At 39.1% G+C, this 13098-nt stretch overlaps 1 protein-coding gene across 1 annotated transcript in view; it reads right to left on the bottom strand.

Annotated features, from left to right (window-relative positions):
- Positions 1 to 8545: 8545 nt before the first annotated feature.
- FAM3C (FAM3 metabolism regulating signaling molecule C) overlaps positions 8546 to 13098 on the bottom strand; it is a 48340-nt gene continuing 43787 nt past the window's right edge. Inside the window, exons 9-10 of the mRNA XM_059075073.2 lie at positions 9685 to 9811; positions 8546 to 9091 (exon numbers count right to left, since the gene is read on the bottom strand). Of these exons, the coding sequence (XP_058931056.1) occupies positions 9002 to 9091; positions 9685 to 9811 (217 nt within the window). The 3' untranslated portion in view covers positions 8546 to 9001. The remainder of the gene's footprint in view (positions 9092 to 9684; positions 9812 to 13098) is intronic.

Below are 13098 nucleotides of genomic sequence, written 5' to 3'. Positions count from 1 at the left end.
TAACTGTGACCCTTAAAGTTTAACAAAATTACTATTTACTGAATTAGAGACTCCAAAATGACAAATGAACAAATACAGTGCTTATTTGAGAGTGGTTTACCATTCTTTAGCATCCACTGATGAGAATAACCTGAAAAATAGACACTTATTCTCATGCCTTTTTTTTGCAAAGTAAATCTATTTTATCTGCATTGAAAATAAGCACTCTTTCTTAAAACATGAAGACTGCAGTCTCCATTAATGACCATTATTTTCTATCAACTAGAAAACCTTTTGTAATTAACTTACCAACCGATTGTGAGAACCAGGGAGACTTTCATTCACAAATACATGCCTACTATTCAGCCACTAGCACCACCCCTTAACCCCCGCATGCCTGAGCAAGAACTCCCAACTCCCAAGCTGTGTCTTTGGTTTCTTCTTTTCCGTCTCCCTGGCATCACCATGGAAGCCATCCATGAATGTCTCACCTGTTTTACTGGTTGACAGCCTAGCTTTGGCCCATTTCCTTCCCAGTCCTCATCGTAGTATAGGTAGCAACATGGTGCTCCTGGAAATACACGTTCTGGGGCCCAAACGCTTCTCTCCAGTTTAGGCTATTGTGCCTTCATGGTTTAGGGCTCCCTATGGTGCAGGTAACAAAAAAAAAGCAACCCAGACTGACAAACATTAAAGGAAATGTACTGACTCAGTGGCTGCAAAGTCTAGAGTTGTGACCGATTCAGGTGAAGTTTGATCCAAAAGCTCACGCCATGTTCCCAGGGCTCAGCTCTCTCCATCTCCAGCCTAAAGAAGCTGGCTTCTGTGATGTTGTCTTCGACTGCAGGCTCCACAGGGTTCTGTGCCAACCCCCCCAATTCCCTAGTCTCAGCAGCTTTGGGCTCTCGGCTTTTCTCATCGATATGGCTGCCACACTTCTTTCCAGATCTAACATTCTCCTACTACTCATTCTAAGGAAAGGGAGAGGTTCTTCTTTTTTTTTTTTTTGGTTGCTCATACAAGAGAGAGGGCAAACTTATTTCTCAGAATGCCCAACAAAAGTCATCACTGTTGGTTAATGTGCCTATCCCTGAGCCAATCACAATGGCCATTGGGGACTGGGGTTGGACGATAAACACACTGATCATTTTAAAGCAATCAAGACCCATGCTGGGAAATGTCAGTGGGGTTCATTCCAACTAAACCCACATAGTTTGAGAATAGGAAAGGGATGAGTCCACAGAGAAAAACCAGGAGGTTATGTTACCATAAAGGGTCCTCTATGCTGGACAGTCCCCAGTTCTAGTGATGTGTTTAGGAAACAGCTTTCTGGTATCACATGGATCAGGTTCACTGCCAGACAATCACTGTGGGTAAAAAGTGCCTTGATTTGTTTAAATGCCCTTTATGATGATAAAAGGCGAGGGGAGTTACACTCTAGTGTATTAATTTTCAATTTAGGAGTTCAACATTTTGTAAACTTGGAACTGCTTAATGGTTAGAGGCAATGATGATTATCTTGAAACGTGATCAAGAAAAACATATCAAACAGCATTATCTGTAATCTCTGGGTAAGGAAGTTGGTTAATTAAAGCATTTCCCTGATAATAACACTTTACACAACACAAAAATTTATTTGTTAATTAATTTGTTTGAATACAAATAATGGCATTATTTCCTTATTCATGATCTCGATGATAGTTGGTTTTGTTGTTGGTGGTTTTTTGTTTTTTAAGAAACTATGATAGTTATATGAAGGATACAATGGAATTGAACTATGTAAGTTAGATGCTATGACCCTATTTTGCAGCTTTGTAACCACACGATATTCACAGTAAATATTTTAGAAACACTTTAATTTTCTGAAGTACTGTCAGCACTGATGTGTTTGGTTTTACTTAAGATGTGGAACCAGAAGAGCTTTTCATCAAAATATTTATTTATAGGCAATTGGTGAGCTGCTGGTATTTTGTTGCATCACCTTCCAAAGGCCATCAAATACTGAGGAATTAAACCCACCATTTGGAGCCAGTTAGCTGACTTGAAGGAAGAAAAATTCAAATCATATCTCCAGGAACCATGTATACTCGGCAAGACAAGACTTTCTTAAGGAAATTTGGCTAAGATCCTTGATTTTTTAAAAAATTTCAGTTTCAGTATAGACCAGATGTGACAAGTCATAACATTTCTTGGAGTAGGATAATGAGGTAAACTGAGAAGGACAAATGTGTGGCCCAGCGTGAAAGGGAACACAGCGGTACACCAAGGACGCAACACCTTTGAGAAAGAAAATAATGTTAGTAAACACCTAGGTAGCACTTACTATGCACCAGGCATTGTTCTAAGTAAATCGTATATATTAAGACATTCGATCCTCATGATAACCTCATAAAGTAGGTGCTATTATTGTGGTCCTTATTGTATAGAAACAGACACAGTAATGGTGAGGTTAAGTAGCTGGCCCAGGTCACGAAGAACAGACTAGCTTCAGAGACTGTGCCCTTAACCGTCATATCGTTATTGCGCCTCTCGCAGAAACAAAATAGTACCGAGTTTACAGTACACCATTTAAAGGGTTTGGGGATTTGTAAACATAGTGACAGTTATAGGGTGCTCCTCCCTGGTTTGATTATATAAACTTGGTTGAGAAGCTGGAGAGGAGTGATGGGAGAATTGAGGTCTTAGAATTCACCATGAAATGTAATTAAAATACACTGCCTCTTGATTTCTAAACTCTAAATGATTTAAACTGCCCTCTGTTTTAGATCACAATGTGGCTAACTGTTGGATTACGCTTCAAGAGCCTAACAATCATTCCAAAAGGAAATGACTAGGGGTGAAGATCAAACTAATTTAGTGCGACATTAAATAAATACTTACATGCTTTTGATTGTCGTGCTTACAGCCAATTGTTACATAAGGTGTTATTTTTAATAGATGGATGAAATTTACCATTGGTAATAGTTTACATCCACATCCAAAGAAAAACCAGTAGAGATGGTGTGCGTGATTAAAATCTCTTGAAACAAAATCATGCTAGAAAGAACAGCCTCTCCCTCTTGTTGTAAAGGGAGAGTAGTAATAAATGTGGACCGAGTCAACGCAAAGTTTCACATGTGACTTCTAAATTTGCAGAAAAAAATGAAAGCATCTGATTTGTGTGTGAGAATTGGAAAAGCAGGGAGAACGGGGATATAGGGCTGCCTGTTTCCCTCTGTTAAACTGCCATTCTGAACCCTAGGGGTGATTCATCTCCCAAGAGGCCAAGAAGCCTTCTCTTCTGCATGTCAGTAACAGCCGTCTGTGACCATGGCCCATTTCTGCCCCGCCGTGTTTAGCCAAGAAAAAGGAAGGGTGGCCCGTTATAGATCCTAATTACTCTTTGATAAAAGAGGAATATCACTAAATTTAACTGCATATTTAAACACACCTGAACTCTTCGTAACCAAGGAAGAGTGTAAATAAACAAAATGTAAGTCAATAATTACCTATTTATTTCTAGTACATAATCTATACTTGAAAAAAATGTTTAAAAAATTTTGTCAGTTGTGTTGTTTTTCTATTTTCCCCAGATTTATTGAGATATAATTGACATATAACACTGTGTAAGTTTAAAGTCTTACCCATTTTAATTGCTTGATCTCCAACTCCCTGGGCAAACAACTCATTTTTGCTCCACACAAGGCTCTATGCAAGCAAGGCAAGAAATAGCATGCGGTACGATAGCAAGATGGGAAAACTGAAAAAGTAAATGTGATAAAACCCTCTTTAACATGCCTGATATTTAATGCGTCCAGGCTTAACACTTTTACAAGCTGAAAGATAAATTTCTGAGAAAGAATTCTCCCCTCTGCTAGCTTAAACATTTTTCTTCCCCCAAATCACTTCTTGAGAAACTACACTCTAAAATTTGTTGACTAAATGTATTAACTACAATGTCAGAATTTCAATTGCCACAGTACCTGTAACTGTGCCCATCCCACAGTCCCAGTGCTGTACAACTGTAGGGAAACTTCTCCAGGGTATTTTCGTAACGGGATTTGTTTCTCTTCATAATGGGATTTTAACAGGTCCACAAGAATTGCCTCTCAACCCCATTCCCAGGCCAGAAATCCTCACCAACCGCTCTTCTTCTTCCGCCCAGGGCCTCCCCAGGAGAATCACAACCGTCAGGGACCACTGCCTTCCCCAAGACTGAACATATTTCTACCCCTCAGCATCGTTTGCTTTCACTTCTCCTCTGCTCAGAGCTTGGACCTGCAAGACATTTTCTTTGAAATTCATTGCTATTCTTGTCAAACGAAGCACCCGGTACTTCTCTAATCAGGTTCCCTCTACACGGGGGTGCAGAGAAGCCAATTTCCAGGTCCGCCATCTCATTCCACTGGTGATGCGGGAGGCTAAGACCCGGCAAAGAATTCCTCGCCCCAGTACTGAGCTTGTTCATCTGATCAGGTGACATCCAGGCGGTAGCAACAGCACCTGCGTGGTAGGTAGACAGGCAGGACTGCATTTGAACACATAATGCATTGCTGAAAATTTGTTTGAAAGTCCAATGAATAAATTTCAAATAACAGACTTACAAGGAAAGTGTTGATCCCAGAAACCAGAAAGGGGTTTCAAAGTTCTCATTCAAAATTCTCCTTTTGCCCAGGCACCCGTGCTGATAGGTAGGAACCTTCACAGGCCCTCTGAGCAAGAAGCAAATGCTGGGGTGCAAGGGGGTCCGCCCAGTCGCAGCATCTTCTCTGACCTGATGGCCGCCCCACCCCGCCGTGCGCAGGAGTTGGGTGGAGAGTTTGGAGGTTTTCGTGTGCTCTCTGGGGCTGGGGCTTCAGCAGAGTGTCCTATGAGACTCAGCTGCTGCCACAGGAAGGAATTGGAAAACACTCCCTGCCTCTGGCTGAAGTCACGTAACTTCACACACTTGTGGGGGGCCAGCAAGTGAAACTATATCATGTGATCATTTGAAACGCTAGCTGCATGGAGGTACACAAAAGCTTGAATTCTGCACATGAAAGGGAGCTCAGTGTCAGAGTGGTAGGGTTGGTAGCATATAGTCAGGGGCTTGGAGGTTAAGGAGAACCTCGGGTGAATAGCTGTAGCCTCTCTCATGATCTTACTACCCTAGTCATTTAATGGTTCCCTTCTGGCTTGGTGTCTTGGTCTGTTCGGGCTGCTATAACAAAACACCACAGACTGGGTGGCTTATAAAGAGTAAATTTATTTCTTACAGTTTTGGAGACTGGGAAGTCCAAGATCAAGGTGTCAATAGATTCGGTGTCTGGAAACGGCCTGCTTCCTGGTTCACAGACGACCATCTTCTCACTGTGTCCTCACATGGCAGAGAAGCCCAGCCAGGGAGCTCTCTGGGGTCTGTTTTATAAGGGCAATAATCCCGTTCATGAGGGCTCCACCCTCACTTGGTATGATGGGGTTGGAAAGCTAAAAGAGGCTGACTTAACTTTCCTCTATGGCTAAAACATTAGTCGAATGCAAAAGACATAGCAACAACAGAAAAGCTAACAGCTGCATTTAAAGAGTAGTTTGTGTCAGGTATTTTGGTAAACACCACAACTACACAGTTCTATCCCAATTTTATAGGAGACGATACTGACTTTCTCAAGGTCCTCATGTAGCTGATGGTGGAACAGAGACACATACTCAGGCAGGTCTGTGTACTCTTAGCCAGTAGGCTACCCTGTCCAATTACAGAATTCTCTCCTCTTTAAGATTTTAGGCCCTGCTCCTCTCTGGTTATCAAGTGAAACAATATGGGATGATTATATGGAACATTAGAAGCTTGCAGGTTCATAAATCAATTTTCCCTAATAAAGGGAGTATCTTTTGCCAACTGTGTTTCAACTTGTTCTTTCAATAGTCATTACACTCAAGTGGTTGGCATGATTTCTGCAGAGCTGAACAGGGAGCTTAGCGATGGCAGCCTGCTGTACCTGTGAACCAGCTGTACTGGGAAGATTGTCTTCGCTGTGTTACGTTTGCTTATAAACTACCCATGGAACAAACCCAAGAGAAACCTCTCTTCTGCCTCTACCCAAAGGGCTGGCAGTGCCTCTTCCTCTCTGAGCACTCCTAGAAGAGACATCTTAGTGTTGAAAGAGTTTCCTTAATACAGCTGCCCTCCAGTACTCAGAAAGGAGACGGGGATGGGGAGATGAGCAATAGTAGACGCTGAGGCCAGGTTAAATTGAGGGAGCTTTGAGGGCAACAGAGATTAACTAGCCATTGGCATGTGCCAATCAAAAACCAAGTCTACAACAGAAAAATCACCCTGGGAAGAGATAGCAAAAAAACGCTTCTGAGGAATGCTTTAGAAAAAGTAAGATTTGGTACTTCATTCTACAACTCCTAATTTACATGCACTTATTGCTGTCGAAGGCCCAGCTGAAGAGGTTAAGTGGCAAATCTTTTTCCTGATCAACACAAGCAATTTTTCCCTTTCATATTCATTTTTTAAACTATTGTAAATGCATTTCCACTTTCAACTGCTCTACTAATTGAACACAGTACATTTCTCATTCTTTCATTTAAGAATGGGGAGTGTCAATGAAACTGAATTAAACTATCATCTTTTGGGGGGGTGGTCAACCTATTTATAATTTGTATAAACTAAATATAAAGTACATTTCAGGCTAAAGGCATTGAGCTTCATCTGGCAAAAAATGATAAAATATCAGCTAATTCATTTCAAAACAAATACAATATAGAAAGAACAATGATAAACTTAATCAAATTCAAGTCAGGAATATAAAGATTCTGGCTCAATTTTTCTTTAATTTCCCCATATCACTTATTTTCCTACTGTCTTTGCTGAATTTTAACAGGCATATTATAATATACTTGTTCTGGGACAGCCTCTATGATTACAAATTAAAAAATACACATCCGTAAGTCCTTAAACACCATTTAAAAAACCAAAGTGTCAATGCCAAATTTTTGATTTTAATGAAAATTCTGAACATTAAATGAGCATTGCTGCATTTACAATGCTGATTTTTAAAAGCTATCTGAAAATAAAATACAGTAAAATTATTGCTTCCATAGTTATGTTGACATAATGTATACAAGGCAGAATTGAAACAATAGCAAACTGCATGAAAGCATTTACATAACCAATCTTTATACCTTCTTTTGGCATTTTATACACCTCTACAAAGCTATCATGTTATAGTCCTTATCTTGAAAGGGATGTCCTGCCATCTAGATACTTAAATTCTATCCATGTTAAGATGTATCCTGAGGATATTAGTGTGTTTACCCATAGGAATGACTTTGATTTTGCATGTTAAGCAGTATGATACACACTTGACAAACCTCAGTGTGAAGTTCTATAGGCATATTACTTTGCCAGATAATACAAAAAAATTCACAATGCAAAACCAAGAGCATTTATTCTCATTATTTAAAAAAAAAAAGCAACACTTATTTCACAATCCCTGGAACTGTAAAATAGCCATTCTTTTAATTTACAGAATTGAGGGAAGTATTTTAAATGTCAAAACACACATGCTGAATGTGATTTAGCGTATCAGCACCAAAAATCTGAAAAGTTTACAAAAATTGTTTAGATGTATAAGATGCATTTATTCATGAATTACATTCAGTTTGAGGGAAGAAACAGTACCCCCAAACTCACTGATATTTAAGAAATGGATGAATAACTTCCACCTTGGTTTACAGCAAAATAAAAAACACTGCTTTTAGTTTTTCTTATATAAGTCATCTAAAATTTAGATCCAAAATTGAAGTGCTGCCTTTTACTGGGAATAGCAGTTTGATCGTTACATTTTTTTATGTTCCAGTTTAAGATACTTCACACACAATAGATATTTAATGCCCTAAAAATATCTTAAAAACGGGTCATTTTGTGAACATGTGAAATTAACAAAAGGTAGATCTCTTATATTTTTATATAGAATTGGGTATAAAGTCATTGTGTGTCAAATAAAATTATTTTTTTAAATGGTATCAGTCCCAATCAGTAATCAGGACCTTTCTAAGTATGTCGTTATCTTTTCAGGCAAAAATTACTCTTACGAAGTTAGATGAAAGTAAATACAGAATTTCTTTGTTTACAATCCAAAATTATTGTGACATTAAAACATGCCTCTTTCCCAACCACTTGGTCATTGCTGATGACACTTAAATAAGGAAAACTTAGGCCAGTATTGCTCTAACTATACTGACATGCTGTCCTGAATGACCTACCAAGGCTGGGGAAGGGACTTGGCCTGGTTCCTCAGCTCTGCGGAGCTGCCTGCCGCCTCCCCCACCAACCCCCCGCCCCGTCTTACTCTATAGCTTATGCAAAATCAACTCATGCACACTATTAACTCAAAATCCAGCAAGCTACAGCCCTGATGCACCTACATTCATATATTTCCTCTTTACTGTGTACATTAAACTAAGAATTCTGTTGTGCTTTTCACATATTTGATACAAGTTTTCATATTTTATTTCTAGGTTTCTTGGGACAGAAAGAGAAGATTAAGAAAAGAAATACAACAGGGGAGTCAGACTGTAAAGTAACATTACACACACAACTAGCCCAATATCTTTTTAATTTAAAAGATACTATCATCAAAAGGCCATATATATATATATATGTATATAAAAGAAAACAAAGTCTCCTCCCTAAAACCCATATTATTCCATGAAAGATTTTTCACAGCGACTAGTATATATATCAATACATTTTTCAGATCTGTTCAGTTATCCATTGTGTAATACTTTTAGAATTAAAAGATGTCATTATCATTGCAGTCTGAACATTGTACCATTAGGGAGATGTGCTTAGAAATGGTTCAGTGATTTGCTCATTATGATGACTATTTACAAAGATGTCTATTTACGTTAGCAATAAATAATCCTGATACCAAAAGGGATAATGGTCATGCACACACCGAGATGGCTGCATGCTCTTAAAATATTTACATGTAGTTTTTCGGTTAGGGCTTTCCCATTAGCAAGTGAAAGTATGCTCCCTTCAATTTTCTCCACATCAGTCTTGCTTCTGGGGGATACATCCTTCCATTTCTACAACTTCAGGCCATCCTTCATATTTGTTTGTGTCCTTATTGTTCTTTATGTGCTGTTGGGACACAATCATAGTATACAGTTTTAAAAATTTTAGCGAACTGCATATCTGCAATAACATACTTTTGCGTACTCACTTCAGTAACACTTCTATCAACATATAAGTTATTGTTCAATATATTAAATGAGCAACGCTTGGGGTCTGGCATGTGGTAGCAGACCTTCAAAGAAGAGCTGAAAGAACAAAACACTGCAGATGGTTTTTAAAGCATCATTTGTTAGTCAAAAGTAGGTTTACATTCTACTAAGTTCTAAAGTATTTCTAAACTTAATTGATTACAGTAACAAAAGTTCAATTAAAATCTTTAATAACCAACTTCCTAAAAGGCTTAAGATAAAACTAATCATATGCCAATGCACTGTCATGTAGGAAAAAAATTTTCATGCAGAATTGACTATTTTTAAGTTTAAAATCAAAATAGTGCCATGGTTATTTCAAATACTTGATTACCAAGAACCTATGAAAAATACATGAACATATTTAATGTCTGCTTTATCTAAGTTTCAAATAACTGGGATAGGAATACGCACTGCATGGTTTCACACAATTGCTTTTGTCCATTAATTATGAAAGCCTAAGACACTAACCTGTTCAAAAGGGCTTTTTGTCTTAATGCCTTTTCCACCACAGAAGACCCAGTTGTCTCTAAAACCAAGATGAGCAATAGATGTACTCCCCAATTCAGCAATGAGCTGCCGGGCCTCATCATTGAGTCTTAAAGAGGGAGAAAAAGAATAAAACAATAAATGTAGTGCCCTGTATGTTATTTAAGTAATACTGATAAAGTTAGGATACTTAACATACAACCATGAAATAAATGAGAGAATGCTGGCTTAGATAAGAGAACATAAAAAAAAAAATTTTATCAGAGTAACATTCCTACTATTTGAGTTCTTTTTTTTTAATGAATTTTTTTTTTGGCTGCATGGGGTACTCGTTGCTGTGCACGGGCTTTCTCTACTTGTGGCGAGTAGGGGCTACTCTTCGTTGTGGTGCGTGGGCTTCTCATTGCGGTGACTTCTCTTACTGTGGAGCCTGCGGCCTAGAGCGTGTGGGCTTCAGTAGCTGTGGCTCACAGGGTCTAGAGCGCAGGCTCAGTAGTTGTGGTGCACGGACTTAGTTGCTCTGAGGCATGTGGGATCTTCCTGGACAGGGGATCGAACCTGAGTCCCCTACATTGGCAGGCGGATTCTTAACCATTGTGCCACCAGGGAAGTCCTATTTGAATTCTTTAGTGATGAAAGCCATGAAATCTAGAAATTAATTTCAAGTTCATGCTATTTAGAAGTACCTTTTAGGTATCTTTGTTTCACAACAATAATTCATTTTCACTTACATCCATCAAATAAATAAGAGAAACTGTAGTCAGCAGGTGCCTATTCAGGTTAATCCAAGATCTTAAGCAACCAACATCTTTGTAAAATTAAAAATCACTTTGATTCTCCACTAAACCTTTGTAAATTACATTTGAATAGAATAAAGGTAAATGCTGATAGAAGTTTGGATGTTTCTAACACCAGATGTTTTATTTAAAAGAAAATGAATTTTGAGAATAGGGATATAAATTCTACTTCAGAGACAACTGCCAAGTGGTTATTTAATAAAAATGAAAATATTAACCACATAGCGGCTAAGAAAGGGCAGTGACAAAGGGCAACTGCTAGGGAAACAGCTCACTGAAAGATGCCTTTAAGGAATTTTGTGTAGGTTCTTATCCTAATGTTGAGTGATTCTCCACCTCTCCTCTGTCTCAAAAGGGAGAAGAAATTCAGAAGATACATGCTGGTTGTAGAGCCAAAAAAAAAAAAAACCCATACAAAAAGATAACTAAGGGACACCTGTGCAGGTATCTGGCCAGTAAGTCCTCTATATCACCCAAAAGATGGCATTTATAGGTCAATTAGAGAGGTTTGTTCTAAAATCTGAGGCAAGGCAAGTTTTATATTTGCAAATAGGTGGAGGATCATTGGCTGCAAAATAGCAGGAGGGCCAGTGAGGAAGGCATCTGTTTATCCTGCAGCCTTCTTTGAAGCACCCCATGCTAATGTCAGCTGGCTCCTTTAATGTATAAATGAAAGAAACACGAGGCACAACAGTTCTAATGTAACTTACCCGAAGATAAACGAGATGCTTTATGTTAAAAAAAAAGCTTCATAAAACAGGAAAGAGCTACATATGTTATTAGACTTCCACAATTATACAAACCACATCCATGGGGCAGTGGAGCTGTTTTAACCGTAGCTTGGGCACTGCTGTCCTCCTGGGGGAAGTTCACTAGAATCAGTGAGAAAATCAGGGGCAGCCCTGGAATATTTAGCCTTTCAGACTCATCTGTATAAAGCGATGCCTTTATAATCAAGGGAAATAAAAATAAATGAAATGGCTGTGCAAAAGGACCAGTGAAGTCTCAGTCTCTGAAGATTTTGAGACCTTCACAGAGAAGCACATGTACCCGCGTCTGGCTTTCTCCCCAAAGTCTGTCTGTAGCTGTGTTTCCTGTACCCGTCCTTATATGAATTACCTATCACTTCCATTCGTCTGCTCACTTGATAAGCAACTTGTATATTAGAGGGACATTCCCGGAAAGTATTGTCTGAACCCTGTTTTCTTGTTTCTAAATCGTGTTAGGATGTCATGGATCTGCAGCCTGTCATATTCTACTCCTTAGTTTATCCAAATGTTCTATTTCTGGCTCCTTAATTAGAACATTTTACTTGCATCATTAGTACTAGTAGTGAGTTTTGCTGCTTTATCGAGAACAAATGGTGTCGAAGTACAGAGGTCAGGCTTACTGGGCAGCGTAATGACAACCTCCCGGAGGAAAGCCTCAGGGCTTGATTCAGTTACATCTCAGAAAAATCACAAATTGCACCTCACAGGCTTCGGGGTTGCTCATAAATAGCTGAATGTTAGGTTCACAAATGCCAAGAGATTGCTTCATACACAAAAACTGCTTGCAAAGTAGGTGGTTATCCAAATGCAGGCCTGGCCCCCAGCCAGAAGTACATAAATTTTTTTCTTATCTAAAAATTTTTACATCAATTAAATATATTGAAGGGCAGTCACTTTTCCTTCTGTACTTCTAAATTTCAGAAGTGGTCATTTTGATCTGTATGAATAAACTAAGCCAATTTAGCCAAAGATCTAGAAGCAACTTGAAACTTAGCGTTGCATTTTGATCCCGTTAATCTTTCCTTACTTTTCGATGAGAACACCCTTAGGTCCTGTGCAGAAAAGGGTTAATAAAACAGGCCTTAGGAAGCCCTAACAGCAAGACTGGTCCTTGGCTGGCATCTGGAAACTTGGATTTGGGGAGGCTCCCCCCATTCACAGAACTGATCAGAATGGTTCACTGTGTCTAAACTGTACAAACAATACAGTTTATGCTGAACACCAACTTTCTGTCTGGGAGTCTGGAATTTGGGGATATGTAAGGCAGAGGGTGCCTCCATGACCAGCTCCCAGTAAAAACCCTGGGCCCTGAGTCTCTAATAACCTTCCCTAGTGGACAGCATTTCATAGTGTTGTCACAATTTGTTGCTGGAGGAATTAAGCATGTCCTGTGTCACTCCACTTGGGAGAGGAACTCGAGCCTGGCTTCCTCCAGACTTTGCTCTCTGCTAGCTCCCCTTTGCTGATTCTGCTATGTATCCTTTTGCTGTAGCAAATCATAGCAGTGAGTGAGCAGGTCTGTATGCTGGGTCCTGTGACTCCTCCTAGTGAATCATCAAACCTGGGGGTGGTCTTGGGCAGCCCCTCCACATGTCCCTATGTATATCTAACTACAGATTTAGAACAAGACAACTTTCTCAATAATTTCTCAAGTTTTCTAATCTGCCTATGTAGAATCTGGGGGATTTTTATTATTCCTTTTTGATATCTTTTACGTAACTAAGTAAAAGGTGATTTCATGTTTCAAAAAGAAGTTTAAAACCATGCAACACTGCCAATATTTTGAGCATTTGATACAGTAGGTATCAAAATGCCCCATTTCTTTAAAA

Source organism: Kogia breviceps, chromosome 9 (genome assembly GCF_026419965.1).
Source record: "Kogia breviceps isolate mKogBre1 chromosome 9, mKogBre1 haplotype 1, whole genome shotgun sequence".
NCBI lineage: Eukaryota > Metazoa > Chordata > Mammalia > Artiodactyla > Physeteridae > Kogia > Kogia breviceps.
Note: the sequence above shows the minus strand (reverse complement) of the source record. Positions and strands in the feature narration are given on the sequence as shown.